General features: G+C 46.6%; 1 protein-coding gene across 10 annotated transcripts in view; it reads left to right on the top strand.

Moving 5' to 3' along the window:
• The window catches only part of GRAMD1B (GRAM domain containing 1B), a 139,118-nt gene that overhangs the window by 22,983 nt on the left and 100,307 nt on the right, over window positions 1-15,828 (top strand). For 3 of the 10 annotated variants that reach the window (XM_072918253.1, XM_072918255.1, XM_072918254.1), the window contains exon 2: window positions 12,327-13,135. In XM_072918253.1, coding sequence (XP_072774354.1) covers window positions 12,606-13,135 — 530 coding nt within the window. In that variant the 5' untranslated portion in view covers window positions 12,327-12,605. Of the gene's footprint in view, window positions 1-12,326; window positions 13,136-15,828 lie in introns of those variants that run through there. The other 7 variants (XM_072918244.1, XM_072918243.1, XM_030290876.4 and 4 more) reach the window with 6 other exon arrangements.

Here is a 15,828-nt window from a genome sequence, read left to right as displayed (position 1 = left end):
TGTGTTCCTGTCACTCGCTTTTTCTGGAGCTGGAGGTGACTAACGAGGAGAGTGGCCCTGGAAGGGATCAGCTCAGCCCTCACGTGCATCTCTGCTGCTGCCATTGCTGGAGCTGCTCCACACTGAAGCTTCATCCACCCTGGTGTGGGTTTTCACTGTCAGCAAGTGAGGAAACTTGGGAATGCCAGGGAAATTCATCCACAAACACCAGGGGTTTATGTCCACAAGGAGACAGAGGAGTCCTGCAACTTCATTCCGATAAGGGGGGAGGCCATGGGGCATTTCCCTGGGGTCTTTCCAGATTTTAGGGGATGCAGCCTCCTTTTTATCCCAATTGCCCAGCCACATTTCCCTCTCTCTTCTCCACTGGCTGAGGTACTTGAGAGGTTCAGACTTCCCAAATCACCTAATACAGATCCTCTTCTAATGTGTGCCCTCCCTTTTTCCTTTTCCTTGTGTCAGTCAGTGGAATTCCTATGGAATTCATGATTCTTCCCATTGTTTCTTTCATCTCTCAGTATCCCATTTGATTTATCAGCAGACCCCCAGTTTGTTTGGAAAGACAAATCCCTCATTCCTTTCATGTGGAAGCCAAATTCCTGCTGCAGCCCATGAATAATTCCGGAGAGGTGAGAACAAACCCCTTCAAGTTTCTACACACCTGGTCAGGCTGATCCCTCCTGCAGTGAGAAAGGACGTGTGGAATTCCTGTTTGCTCCCAAAAAATCCTGTATTTAACGTTCTCTGTGTCCCACGAGCTCCTCTCACATCTCTTTGCCCTCTGTCCCAAAAGCAGCTGCTCAGGACAAGCGGCTCCTGGGGGGAAGCACCATGTGGGGACACATCAGGATGGCACCAGGACATGTCTGAGACCCTCCTGGCAGCTGCTGCTGGTGGGGAAGGGGCTGGGCTGCCTTGGCTGAGCCCCAGTTATCCCAAAACCAGCTCCACTGCCTTTCCAGGCATTTTGTGCCACACTGAGAAGGAACACTCCGGTGCTGTGCTCTAATTCCACCTCTCCATTTGTTTCCCCACTCTGTTGGTGACCTTACTTAAGAGTGTTTTGGTTTTTTTTTTTTTAAAGGTGCTTTGAGACAAGTAATTAGTGGATTTCTGTTCTTCTGGTCTTGATTTTGTGGTGTAGGTTCATTAGAGAAAATGATTTGTGGAAGCACCTGCTGAGAAATTGTGTTCCTAGCAGGCTGCCCTCAGTAAACATCCAATCCGTGCAATAAACAACTGATTTCTGCAATAAACATCCAATTCCTGCAATGAGCATCCAATTTGTGCAATAAACATCCAATCTGTGCAATAAACATCCAATCCCTTCGATAAATATCCAATTCCTGCGATAAATATCCAATTCCTGCAATAAACATCCAATTTCTGCAAAAAATATCAAATCCATGAAATAAATATCAAATCCTTGCAATAAATATCTAATCCCTGCAATAAATACCCAATCCCTGCAATAAATATCCAATTTCTGCAATTAATATCCAATCCCTGCAATAAATATCCAATTCCTGAAATAAGCATCCAATTCCTACAATAAATATCCTGTCTGTGCAATAAACAACCAATTTCTGCAATAAACACCCAATCCCTGCAATAAATATCAAATCCCTGAAATAAATATCCAATTCCTGAAATAAACATCCAACTTCTGCAATAAACATCCAATTTATGCTATAAATATCTGATCCCTGAAATAAATATCTAATCCCTGCAATAAATATCCAATCCCTGCAATAAATATCCAATCCCTGCAGCTGCCTTTGAGTTTGAAGTGGTAGAAATGGGATGGAGATTCCCTGATTCCTGCAGATTGCCCCTCCCTGCTGTGTGCTCACTCCCTCAGAGAGCAGCTGGATCTGCTGGAGCTGCGAATCTCAGCTCTGTGACTCCCTGCTGCAGAGACTGGGGGCTGGCAGATGAAAATTGTTTTTATTTGTGTGACAGGAACCTTCTGCATGTCTGCAGCAGATGCTGTTGAATCCTCACTTCTCGAGGGGGAGAGACTCAGCCTGCTCCTCCATCTGTCTGGGCTTCTGCCTCCTCATTAGGGGCTCTGAATTTGGGAGAAATGGGCAGATTGTTGGGCTCTAAGCTGCCTGGGGATGTATTTTCCTCTCTTAGGCACACACTCTCTTTGTATATTCAATTTGCCCATTCCTAAACTTGGAAAAGTCCTATCACATCTCCTGCCCTGAGCACAAGGGCCTTGTAAGAGCAATTAGCAATTAGTTTGATCTCTGTTTTAGTCCCAGCTGGGATCAAACTCTGTCCTAAAACCAGGACAGCCCCAAAAACTTGGTGTGGAAGTGGAAATTTCACTGAAATTTAGTGAAAGTTCTGTAAAATTCAGGGATTATCTGAGCTATGACTGTGCAGGAGCCAAGTCTGTGAGCACACACAAATCTTTTTGTCCCCCCATGCCCCAGTTTAGGTAAAAACTGGTAAAATTATTAATTACTTTTACCATTTAATGAATCATTAATTAGCTGGGCTGTACTGGATAGGGAAGCTTAATTCACCATCTGCAAACTCTCCCTGGGATTCTGATAATAATTCTTTGTGTGGTCCAAGCAAATGCTTGAAGCCCCTGAGCTGCCTTCAGCATGGTTAAACCCAAGGATAACTCATAAACACACTCAGAGGTGATTACAGAGATAATTTCACATCTTTTTGTGAAAATGAAAGATGCAGCAGGTCCAAACTCTTAGGGATGAAATTTTGGATTATTCTCTTGGAAGTAGAAGAGAAAGAAAGTCAACAGATCCCCCAAAGGGAACAGATTTGCTGCTTTCTTGCTACACAAATTAATATTTAAATAAAAATGTTTTACCTTCAAGAGCTGCCTTGAGCAATTGGAAGTCACCCTGCTCTCAGTACCACTGTAACTATGCTCAATTATAAATCCCATTGGTTATTTTAGACCCAAATCAGCCACTTAGATCAGCTCTGTGCCTTAGATTTAATTACTGGATGTTATTCATGCTGATGTGCGAGGTAATTGCCAGATTCCAGTGTCTTAAAAAAGACATTTATCTGATGCTTCACTGAGCTTCCACTTACTGGGGCTTTTCTTTCTATTTAATATCTGCTTTTTTTATTACAACCTCGCCAAGGTGTCATTGTGCAGCTTAGCCCAAAGGGCCCAGGAAGATGATTTTTTAGAGAATAATCCTATAAATGTCATTGTTTGCTCAGATCTAACAGTGGCTGGCTGGGAAGAAGTGGGAGTGAAGGAGCACGAAGGCAAGGATGAATGGCAGATGTATTTATAACTAATGAAAAGATCCTGCAAGGAGCTCAGCATTCATCCCTGCAGAGGTTATTGACTCAGATGTGGAGTCTGGGCTGAATAATTTTGTAACTTGGAGTCAGAACTTCAAAAAGCCAAACCTGTGGTTCAAAGATTTCATCCCTGCCTGCCTTCCAACTCTGTTCCAAATGGAGTGGCATCATTTGGAATTGGCTTTTTCTCCCACACCTCTCCTGGCTGGAGCTGGAATTTGAGCCTGGAATATATTCTGCTGGTGAATTCTTTAAAATAGCCTTATGTAGAAGTTAAAAAGTAAAAACCCCAAAACAATAAACTCTTAAATAAGACAAGTTCAAATGTGGCTAATTTGGATTTTTTATGAGATTATCTGCTTTTCCTCTCTTCACACAGTGTTACATAAAATAGCATCACCTTGCATTCATCGTGGCCCTTGGTTTAAGAAGGAATTTGAACTTAAATTCTTGTCCTTGCACTGGGAACTTCCCCATGCCTGGAAATCAGGGCAAACTCATACCACGATTACCCACATACCATGATTACCCTGATTTCTCCTACCATGAAATTCGGTAGGAGCTGTAAAACAAAAAAAGCAGAGACAAAACCAGCAGAGGTGCAATACTGCAGCAGCCAGATTGATGTTGAACTTGAGAATATTTTCCTGTCGCCTGCAAATTGAGTTATGGCTCAGACAGGGTAGGAGAGAAATTGCCATCATGTGTATGACAGAACTGGAGAAATCTGGGAATTAAATCTCAGCAAACACTGGTGGCATCCCCCACCTAAATTTAATAAAGAACAAAAAAAAAAAGGGCAGGGAGATTGTCAGACACATGAATTATTCATTTCCAGCAAAACAGATTTTCTAGCTCACAAGGAGTTGGATGCCAGTGTCTGCCTTAGCTCTGATCAGGAAGGAGAAGGAATAAGGAATTATTTTCTGGTTTCCACCATGAAATGGATGCTGGTTTTGCACTGAAATTGTTCTCGTGGGGGACAGGACATGGATTTTCAGCTCCCAGAACTCTGGGAATCTCCTGGACTGTACATTCTGAGAGATTTTGGAGATCACCACGTGCCTTATGTTCTTTCTTAAATTAAACTTGCACAGTTCCAGTACATCAGGCAGTGCTTAATCTCAATGTTATCTGGAAGGAAATGGAGACAAAATGTGAAATGGCTTTCTCTGAAGGACAAAGGAGTAAAATGCAAGAATTCTGATATTCAGGCTCTCACGCCTCGTCTGCCTGGCTTTAAGGAAAAATAAAGATATTTTGGGGTAGTTCTCCTCAGAAGTTGCACTGGTTACAAACCTGAATTGCTGAGATTATTTACAGGGCAGGGCAGGTGATGTGTGGTGTTCCCTGGCAGGTAAAACCTCTTGGTGCTACTCAAAACATAATTTCTGGGCACAAATCTTGGTGCATGAAAATAGGAATTGTGATTGTTTAATGTGATTTAAAACCCCAGTCACTGGAGAAGCATCACCTGTTGGCTTCTGTTGCTATTTGTATGTTCAAAGGGAAGAAAAGGGGAAAATCAAATTTGTTTAGGTGATGGTTATTAGTGCAGTTTGTAGCTCTTGGAGTTGAGTCCTGCTGGGCACTACAGTGTGAGCTCCCCAGAGCTCCCAACTCTGACCTTGGTCGAGATTCTCTGCAGAGTTTGATCTTGTTTTCCCCAAGAGCCTGACTGGAACATAACAATGATAATTTTTTGGGGGAGAAAAAAGCAGATTTCTGATGACACAACCTGCCAGCTCCAAGCTACTCCATTCTGTGAAACACCATCCTCAGCAGCTGCTGGGATCTGGGTCAGAGAGGCTCTGGCACTGAAGCTCTGTGTGTTATTGAGGTTATTTACAACCTGTGCCAGCAGGGGAACCCACCCTGGGCATCCTTGGCAAAGCAAAACGGAGGAAAATCACAGCTGGGAAGATGCAGCCAGGAGGGTGGTGATTGTTTGGGCAATAGCTGTGGTTGTTTTTAAAATATTTAGGATATTCACTGTGTTTATCTGGTGTTTCACAGCTGCAGGTGCAGGCTCAGGTTAAAATTCCTGCCCCAGGAACTCAGTTCAGTGAATTCCAATCGCACACGTTGCAATCCCGGTTGATAAATTGGGATTTACTTTGTGACAGAGCTTTCCCACACTCATTTGGGGTAACCTCAGCCTGGCTGGGGATTGTTAATTATCTCTAAATTGCTGCTGCAGGTGAGGGAATGCTGTACATGTAGTGCTATATGTTTTATAACACACATTGTTATAAAAATGTGTCTATTTTTTTACAAAGCAGAAGAGTGGGGATGAGTTTTCCGTGTGTGTTTGATGCAGCAAACACTTTTTGGGGCACGTCATACACACTGAGAGGGAGAGATCTGTGTCCTGTGAGCACTGAGGGGATGCTGGGGGTGGGCAGCTGCCCTGGCATGGTTTCATTTCCACACCACAAGTGCAGGATTAGGGGTGTGAATGGCACAGGCAGCTGGAGGAGAAGGGTTTTTTCAGCTGTATTTTTTGAAAGTGATCTTGGAGAGATGGTGAGGAGCACTGACAGTTGTCCTCAGGCATTTCCCTGATTGGAGGCACAGGCTCCAGCAGCTTTGCTGCAGTTGTGGAGGGTTGAGGTGATGGGCAGGAATGGTATTTTTAAAGCCATATATATTTAGTATAAAGTGAGTTTACCCATGATAGGAAAGAATGTTTTTTCTCTGTTTGAGGAGTTCATAGATAGTTTTGATGTTTCCATTTGGCCTTGTGCAGAATAAAACTTAAATCTTTTCCTGGCAGACATTCCCTTCCCTGGTATTTTTGTAGGACAAAGATGTGTTCATCCTCTTGAGATTCAACTGAGGAAGATGATGCCACTCATTTCAGGATTGTTTTTGTCTTAAACATAACAATGCAGAAATACTCCAGAACACTCCACTTCCAACCATGCTGTTGGTAGAAAACCATGACCCAGAGTAACAGTGATTTATTCTATTCAGGCTCAGCTGTAGAGCCCTGGGTTTCCTGGATCTGGGTTTCCTGAATCTGGGTTTCCTGGATTTGAATTTCCTGGATCTGGGTTTCCTGGATATGAATTTTCTGAATCTGGGTTTCCTGGATCTGGGTTTCCTGGATCTGAATTTCCTGGATCTGCATTTTCTGCATCTGAATTTCTGGATCAGCCAAGGCAGCAGCAGGGAAGGCACAGCTGGGAACAAGTCCCAGCTCTGGCCAGGCACGGATGGAAATTGGAGTCAGGCCATCCCAAAAGGACAATCCAGCTCTGCTAAAGCACCTGGTGGGTTTTGTTCTGGGCTGGGCTGGGGAGCAGACCTGCATCACTCCTGTTTATGGGATGCAGGAATTGGAATTCCACTCTCAGCTGTGCTGCTCAGGGCAAGCCCTTCCACACACACTCTTTGTACAAATAATTCGCTGCATCTACCTCAAACAAGAAATGATTGATCTTGTGAGAGCCTCAGTCTCTGATCTGGAGGGTGCTCTGTAACAAACCTCTCTTTTTCTTTAATTTGGGAAGTATTTGTTTGGTCCAGGTGCTGAATGGAAGGAACCCCCTCAAGCTGGCTGCTCCTGCCTGGGTTCAAACCAGCCTGGCTGGGCTGGGCTGGGCTGGGCTGGGCCAGTGGAGCAGGGGTTTTACCTGGAGAGGGGAAATGCAATGTTCAGAGCCCTTTTGTACTCCCAGGCTTGTCCTGCTGTGCTCAGTGGTGTGCTGTGATCCATTAGGTCAGTGCTGGCAGGGAGAGGGATTCCATGGAATCCCTGATGGATCACCCTCTGTCCTGTGATGGACTGACTTTAATTAATCCTCGATCCCCTCGTTAGATTGAGGAGGAGAAATGAGCTTCCCTTCCAGCAGAATCCCTTGATCAGCGTGAACAGGCAGTGCCAAATCATTCCCTTCACTTCTAAAAGGTAAAGAGAGCTCAGACTGTCAAACAGGTTCTGGAACCTGTGCCCTGCTGCTGTCTCCTGATGGATTATCTCTGCCAAGCCATGACATTGATTTCATTTGTATTGTTTGCTATCTTTGGCTCCACTGTCCCCTTGAATTTGGAGAGAGAACAGCGCCTGGAGAAATTAACTGTGAAAGTACTGCCTTAATGCTGGGAAAATTGCGTGTGCTGAGCTGCTGGAATCACATCTGACAGCTCCTGCCATTCTGGGGGTCTCTGAAGTGTCTGGGGACTGCTGCTGTGCATGAGGTCACAGCTGAAATGCCTGGTGAAGGTGGTGGTGCTCTGTTAGCAGCAATCCATGGCTGAGAGTCTATAATGGCTGTTGCTGACATGGGAATTGTTTCCTGTGAAAGGGAAGGCACAAATAGATATTAATCTCTAATTAATGCCTTCTATAAATACAGGATATCTATATAAATTAACCCCTGAGAAAGGCCTTTCCCCCCATCTTTTCAATTATTGTTAAAATGGGCAGGGACCAATATGTGAGGGAATAAATATTCATCAAGTTGTGGCTCTCACAGCAGAGATTGGACACAAATTTTTACTCACAAGGGTGGGGGTGGCAAGGCTGTGATCCCAGTAGGAGCTGAGAGTTGCTGCTCCAAATTTTTTGGGATGGGTGCCCTCCTGTGATGCACTTGGCTCTTATGGGCACTGGGAGTAGAAGGATGTGCACATCTGCTTTTTATTCAGAGGCCAAAACCCAGTTAAATACAAGTTCCATAGCAGAAAGAATTGACAAAATTTATCCAAAAGCTGATTTTCCCCCTGAATGGAGTTCTGACTGAAATATTGCACTGAGGGGGGAAAAACTGAGGCAAGCATGAGCCTCAACTGGAATTGAGGAATTGGGAAGAGGAATGTGTGGACCTCTCTGTGTCCCAGACTGTCACTGGTATTTTTTGCCTGTGAAATTAGTGTCATCTGCCTTGCTGGGGTTCCAGAAAACAACACGTGCAGGGATCAGGTGTCACCCAGCCCAAAGCAAGGGACAGCAGCTGCTGGCAGGGAGGGCACCCTTTGAGGGGCAGAGCTGGGGGGCACCGAAATGAGAATTTGCTCAGTGTAAGTTGCTTGCAGCAGGTTCTCGTCTGTCAAATTGTAATAGAACTCATCTAATTTAATGTGCAAAGAGCAAAATGTGGCTGAAGTCCCAGTCTGAGATCCAGCTCCAAATAGAACAGGTGTTCTTGCAGAAGGAGGTTAGAATGTGAAATAAATATGGATAAATGTATTGTGTTTTCATTTAAAAATCACAAAATCCTCCAACCACCACCACCACCACCACCGCCAAGAACAAAAAAACCCAAACAAACAAACAAAAACCAGAAAAAATACACACAAAAACAACAAAAAACAAACAAAAGAAAGGAAAACCCAAAAAATAACCAAACAAAACAAACCAATAAACAAAAACCAAAAACTCCTTGCATGTTTTTGAACTTTTTAAAATAATAATTTTGACTAAGCAGGGTCATGCCTGAGTAGCAGGCTCCTTATGATGAACCTGCCACTCTCAGCTGCTTGCACAGGAAGGGAAATAAGTGGAAAATGATGCTGAACTATGGGAAAAAGGGGAATTCTGCTTGAGTTCTTCCCAGGCTGTGGGTGCTCCAGTCTCCCTGCCTGGCCTGGCAGAGCTTCTGCAGCCAGATGTGGACTAAGTGACTCAGTTCAACTCCTGAAGACGCTGTAGTGTATTTCCTGTGCATGAAAAGAACTGGTTTTAATTAATAAAATTGGTTTCTTACCGTGTACTCTCAGTGCCAGCTCCTACTCTGTATTCATCTCCCATTTTTCAATCCCTTGAACCCATGGGAAAGCCCTTATGGAAAGGTCTGCCAAAGAATCTGGGCCGCCATTACTTCATGTTCTTCCTTCAGGGAAGGGATTTTAATATTGTTATTGGATATTTTTCTTTCCTAATTGCTTCCTTTGCAATCCCTTTTTTGAGAGCACTGGAGCACTCAGAATGTCTGAGGAGGACAAAGGATTGATCAACCTGAAGCATCGACAACCATTTGTTTCCGGAATAAACCCATGGTGAGGTGGATCATTAAAGTGCAGGAAAAGTCATTTCCCGAGGCTTGGGAGAGGCTGCTGCCTGGCTGGGACAGAAATAGTTCTTGCTCAGGCTGGAATCTCTCACTCTGGGTCAGGTGTTGGAGCTGGCTCTTGTGGCAGAGCTTCTCTCAGGACATCAGGCAGGTGCATCCCTTCTCCAGATAAAAATATGCTGGGAATTCAAAGGAGGGTTGGTCACTGATCCCCAGAGTGACTGGAGTTAAAGGGGCAGTGCTGGTGACTCCCGGGGTCTGGGTGTTGGGGTGACCCCAAGAGTGTAAAAGTCCTCATTTCGCAGCCCCTGCAGCCAAAGGAGGAGACTGAATGTGCAGGATCAGCTTCTCAAGGTTGTTTATTTTCCCTTATCTAGAACATTCTTTCTCTGCCCTGCTGAGCTCTGTCCAGCAGCTCAGCCATGGCATTCTGTCTGTCCTCAGGGCGGTGTTTGCATTTTATACCAAAAACTATGTGTACCATGTTTACAATAACGTGCCAATATCTGTCATTTATGTTGGACAGTGTGTCTGTGCCTTAAACCAACAGAAAAGTGTCACCATCACACCAAGACATGGAGGGCAAGGAGAAGGAGAAGGTCAGGACACACCCAAATCCCTCCATCTTGTCCCCTTGAACCCCATTCTAAAAACCCCCAAAATTCTACTTTTTCACCCTGTGTTAATTCAACTATCACACTACTCAAACCCCTTGTGGCTTGTAATTCCTCACACAAAGTTGGCAGTTTTTTCCAGAGGCTAAAATCAAAGCCACAGGTGTTTGTGACTTTGTGCCAAGGTCTGGGGACATCCAGGGCAGCCAGAGGGATGTGCTGGACTCCCACACCCGGGTACAGAGAATTATTTCATGCATAAAGGAGGTGGGAAAAGGTCTTTTCTCCAAGTGGGCTCCGCTAGAGTTGGGTGGGGATCAGGGTGAAAAATCAGCCTGGTGACAGCACCAGCATTTCCTTGGCTAACAAAGGGATTACCAAAGCTGGATGAATCTCTTGTGGATTAATTAGACAATTGCTGTGGGCATTCTGAGGGTTTGCAATACCCGCTGTGCTAAAGGAACACACCAGAGCTTTGACCCTCATTTGTACTTGTTGCAATTAAATGAGGCTCTTGTGCAGCTGATGAAAGATTCCACGGGAGATCAAACTCATTAAGGCATGGAAGAAACCTTCAGGACAGCCTCCAAAGGGCTGCTCGTGCCTTCCCCGGGCCAGGGAGGCGGTTCTGGGAAATTTCATGTTCTCTTGGTTGAAATTCAGGAGTGACGCTATGGGGGTGTGATTGCCAGAGCCACGGGAAGACGGTGAAATGTTATTTTTGGCATTATGAGGTAGCCAGGAATGCTTCTGACTGTGTGGTGACAAGGTAGAAATCATGGCAAGATGTGGGAGAAAAAGGATCAGAGAAGATGCAAAGCTACCCAAGCTACTTTTGAAATGTTGTCATTTTGTCTGAACTGTAGATTTTTGCTTCTTGGACTTAAAAAGAAAACAACAAAGCACATTTATTTGAGTTTCTCTTTTTAAGTGGGTGTTTGTGGAAGGCATTCTGTTTGTGTGTGTGCACCTGGTGCATGGATACCAAGGTGACAGATTCTCCAGAAATCCAGCTGAAGAGCTGTCAAGCTATTAACTTACAGAATGAGGGGAGGGAAAAGGACAGTGCAGAAATTAAATATAGCACTTGAGCACTTAAACTGCTCTGTCATTTGATTGAAATGTTTCCTTCCCCTTGTTCCTGCTGCTATAAATCTTCCTTTCTTGACACATTGGCTCTGTCCTACGTGGCAGTTTCTGATGTTCAGAGTTCCTGTGAAGTTTATTTTCAAACAAAACCGAGGCAGTCCCTGCAAGAATAACTATTTTGATTTGGGTTGACAAATATTTTCTAACCTGAAGCTAATATTTTTAAAGGTTCAGGCTGTAGAACAATGAAAACTGAAGCTGTGTCAGGTTGATTTAGAGATGTTTTTGTGTTGATTTATTTTTTTTTTTGTGATTGAGCACGCTCGAAATTCACGCAGCTGATTTTTAGTCACTGCCTTAGAGGATTTTAATTTTCTATACTAATTTTTTATCATGAAAAGAGGGCCTCGTGCAGGATCAGTGGGCGAAATTCAGTGGATACTGATGGAGAATCTGTCACAACATTTCTCCTGATTTGATTTCATCACCAGAATTTTGCAATCCTGTCCTGTGGCTGCTGCTCCCTTGGGGTTGTGGATGTCTCAGAATTTTCCCTGCAGCGCCTTTGCCCCGGGGTGAAACCTGTTCTGCACATGTCGCTGTCCTTGTGTGGTGTCTGTGGGTTCCTGCACCTCACCCCTCCATCCCCCACGGGCGTTTTGGAAGCAGCATCACCCCAGAGAACTCTTTTAAATCAGCTTTCACTCGCTGAAACTGAGCTAAAAGCCTGACCAGTTCTGCTGCCACCTGCTGCTGCTGCTGGTGCTTTTTTGGCTGTTCCTCATATCAATCCCTCTCCTCCTTTGGCGAGTAGAAAAAGGGGACAAAAATACCAAAAAAAACCTAAAAAAACTAGAAAACAAAACAAAATAAAAAAAAAACACACAAAAAAAAAAAAAGAAAAAGAAAAGAAGAAAATTTTTTTAAAAAAAGGAGAAACTATTGTGAAAGAAGGCAGAAAGTCCCCGCTCGCTCGCTGCCTCCCTCTCGGGTGGGCAGACTGAGCACGAAGGTGGGACACAAGGACAGCCCAGCCCAAGTGGCTCCTCCAGGAGGCTCTTCCCGCTCCCTTTCCCTGGATTTCCCTGGATTTCCCTGGATTTCCCTGGATTTGTGGCAGCAGCGCACTCGGTAACACAAACCCTGTCCCTCGGGATTAGCAGCGCGGTTACACTTGCGACAGCTGCCCGCTACAGAAACAGCACAAGCTGCTGCTGCTGCTGCTGCTGCTGCTGCTCGTTTTCCTGGTTTTTATCGAGCCTTGTTCCTCCCCTCCCCTCTGTTTCTCTCTCTGCCCTCCCCACAGCTCCTCGCCGCTCCTCTCCATGCTTGCCTCGTCTCTCGAGAAGAACCGCAGCCGAGTTTTCCTAGAGCAGCCCCGGGAGACTTTTCCTTTGCTGAGCCAACAGAAGGCAAAGGGGGTTGGGGAGGGAGCTGAACGCCGGCCAAGCCTTGTGTCAGTGCGAGAGGCAGGGCAGGGGAGGGACTTTTTGTAGAGGAGAGAAGGAGAAAAGAAACTTGAAGCTGGCTTCCCTTGTGCCATGTGTGTGTGCCGGCCATCCCCTCCCACCGCGCTGCTCGTTCAATGAGAGCACGTGAAGAACATGAGGTTTCCTGCTTGAGAGGGAGGGAGGGAGGGCCCGGAGGGAGGAGGAAGGAGGAAGGCGAGTTGCGCCTTTGTGGTGGTGTGGGTTACGCCGAGATCACAGCTACGAGTGCCTGGGGGTGGGAGCAGAAGGAGAAAGGGCGTCTGATGCCAGCTGCCAACATGACAGAAGCGCTGCGGCTCCCGGCGCTGCGGGTCCCCGAGCAGCAGGTGCTGGAGGGCGGCTGCGCCTGGTCCAGCTCCTCCACCCCGACCCTGCGCAGGAGGCGCTTCAAGATGAGGAGGATGAAGAACGTGCAGGAGCAGAGCCTGGAGGCCGGCGGGTTCCAGGAGTCCCCTTCCTCCAGCAAGGAATACCTGCAGCTCCCGTCCATTGAGATCACCCCCTCCAGTGACGAGGACACCCCCTGGTCCAACTGCTCCACTCCCAGTGCCTCCCCGCGCCGCAAGCGCTTCCTCCTTCGGAAGTGGCTGCGCGTCCGAGAGAAGAAGGAGTGCAGTGAGAGCAGGTAGGTCCTGTGGCCGCTCCCCTTCCCTGCTCCCGAGGTGATGCTGCCCAAAATAGGCTCTGCTGGAAGTGTCTCTTGTTCCCCTGGATGTGCCTCTTCCCGGACTTTGTCCTCGCCCGTTGGCTGGAATGTGGCGTGGTGTTGGTTGGATGTGCTGGTGCCGCAGGAGAAGGCCTGGGAGCTGTCTGGGAATGGCAGGGCAAGGCTGTGTCCTTGCTCGTGGTCCTCCAGGTGACACAGAGCCCAGTGGGTGAGAAGATTTAACCTCACCTTGGTGTGCTGAGGAGACCCTGAGAGAGGGGAGTGATCTCTCTGATGATGCCAAACCTCTGCCAGTGTTTTCTGGTGATGCTCGTTCCTACCACTGAGACTTCCCTTGAGATCCTGAGTTCAGTGCCGGGACAAAGAGAGACACCAAGCAGCACAGTGGGTCTGTGTGTCAAGATGGCTGGGCTCAGTCCTTGGCAGCTTTCCAGACCTGAAAGTCACACAGTCCTTTGGCTGGGAAGGGCACAAATCATTCCCAAAGCCTCCAAGAGCCTGTCAGCACAGGGAGTTAATGCCCAGGCATTGTATTGTGTGGCCTCACGGTGATAAAGCTGCACCTTACATAACCCTCTGCAGGGCACCCCACATGCAGTGGAGTTAACTCTTCTTTAACAATCTGCCTTTCCTGAAGGCCCCAAACACACAAAACACTTTAAAGATTTCTCCAAGAAATGACTACTTTATAAACCCCTGGGCTGAGTTAGTGTGGGCCAAGTTTTCTTCCACTGTTCGCAGTTCCTGTGCAGCTGATCTGTGGGGTTGTGTTTAAAGGATGTGCTGCACTTCCAGAAAAAGAGAAACCTTGAGCATTTCTGCCCCCACCAAACCACACTGACTCACTGCCTGCTGTGGTGCTGGAGTGTTTACAGGGCAGAGCTCTGAATATCCAATCTGATTAGCTGATAATTTTTCTTTCATCAGGTCCCTTTAGCAAGGTCACTCTGTCAGCTTATTAATTTTTAAAGAACTTTCATCAATGAATGCGTGCCATTGAGGATGCCCTCTCAGCAAGTTAACATTGAACAACATCTCTTGGTTTAGGAAATATTTCTGATTTAGGAAATATTTCTGATTTAGGAAACATTTCTGATTTAGGAAATATTTCTGATTTTCATGTAGCAGTGGTGGTGCAAGCAGGGATTCAGGCACAGCACACAAAATGGGAAAGATAATGCATGAGGCACGTGCTGATGTGTCACAATATCAAAGTTATGGTCAGAAACTCAGAGGATGAAGTATCCAATCCTTCAGCTGAGGACTTAACTTGGGTTTCCTGATGATGAATGGGTTTCAGGCAGGCCAAGACACGTTGCTTGAGGTGTGAAGGTAGAAGAAAGAGCTACGTTTCCTGGTACATTTGTTGCCATGCTGACAACTTCCTGCTGATTCATCTCCGAGGGATTTTTGGGTGATGTTTCTGAAGCAGCGACGGAAAGAAGGTGAAGTGTGATGTCTCAGGTGGCATTAGCACACCAGTGCCAGCGTGGCACCTCCGTGCTCCAGATCCACCCCTTGTGCCATGGGAAACACGGCGTTCTCAAATGGCATTTTCCCTCCCAGCCCAGGTGGAAAAGCCCAGTTTGGTCACTGTGCTGAGCCCGTGGGCTGGCAGAGTGCAGAGATCATCCCAGAGGAGCAGAATCTGTGGGGAGTGTGATAAACCCTGAGGGGGTTTGTGGCACTCATTTGACAGAGCCGTGGGGTAAAATTTGCTGTGTGAACTTTGAGTGAAATGCAACTTTTGTAGGGCAAGAAGCTGTTTTCCTGTAAAACAGATTTGCTGTTTTATTAAACAGATTTGCTGTTTGCTCCTGCTGCTTTGGCAGGGTCAGGGAGAGCACCTGCTCTGTCCGGCTGTGCCACTGCTGTTGGTGACAGATGTCACCTCTGTGCCACCCGCCGTTTGTTTGAGGGCAGCAGGGACAGCCTGGGGGGTTTTGTGCAGCAGGTCATGCACCAAGCTCTCATTTCATCCATTCCCTTGGTGTGCAGAGGCCTGCCCAGGTGTCACAGGGACCCCAAGGTGTGCCACCCTGTGCTGGGCGTGCAGCTATCCCACGAGCTGTGCAAATCCCCAAATTCCACCTGGTGAACGCAGCAGCCATCAGGCTACTGGAGAAATAAACAGAAACAAACACAATTTTGCTCCCAATCACTCCATTTCTCTGGCTGAGCTACCATCAAGCTGCTGAAATTTTATTTTTGGAGCTGGTGACTTTTCTCCCTGTGCCATGGACAGGTACCTGGCTGGTGGCAGGGATTTCCCAGCAAAGCTGGCACTGGCAGAGCGCAGCCTGTGCTCCAGCTGAGCTGCTCCTTGCTCTGCTCTCATGGCCCTGAGCAAGAGCTCTGTGACCATTAGCATACAGCGAGCATCCAAGTGAATAAACACACCTTTTTCTGCGCTCCAAACCTGTCTCTAATGCTCCAGCTCTGCTTTTCTCAGCAGAAACTCCCACGTGCTGGTTAGTTTTTAACAGCCTGGGTGATTGCGAGCCTTGTTTACCTGCTGGGGCTCTAAAAGCTGCCAGAGAGGAGGGAAAATGTTCTTTTCCTTCCATTAAAGCCCAGGGACAGCTGTGAGAGCCTCTCCTGCCCCTGCCACTGCTGTGTTCGAGGTGAGAGAGCAGGAAGGCAATTCCTTG

Source organism: Taeniopygia guttata, chromosome 24 (assembly GCF_048771995.1).
Source record: "Taeniopygia guttata chromosome 24, bTaeGut7.mat, whole genome shotgun sequence".
NCBI classification, from domain to species: Eukaryota; Metazoa; Chordata; class Aves; order Passeriformes; family Estrildidae; genus Taeniopygia; species Taeniopygia guttata.
Note: the sequence above shows the minus strand (reverse complement) of the source record. Positions and strands in the feature narration are given on the sequence as shown.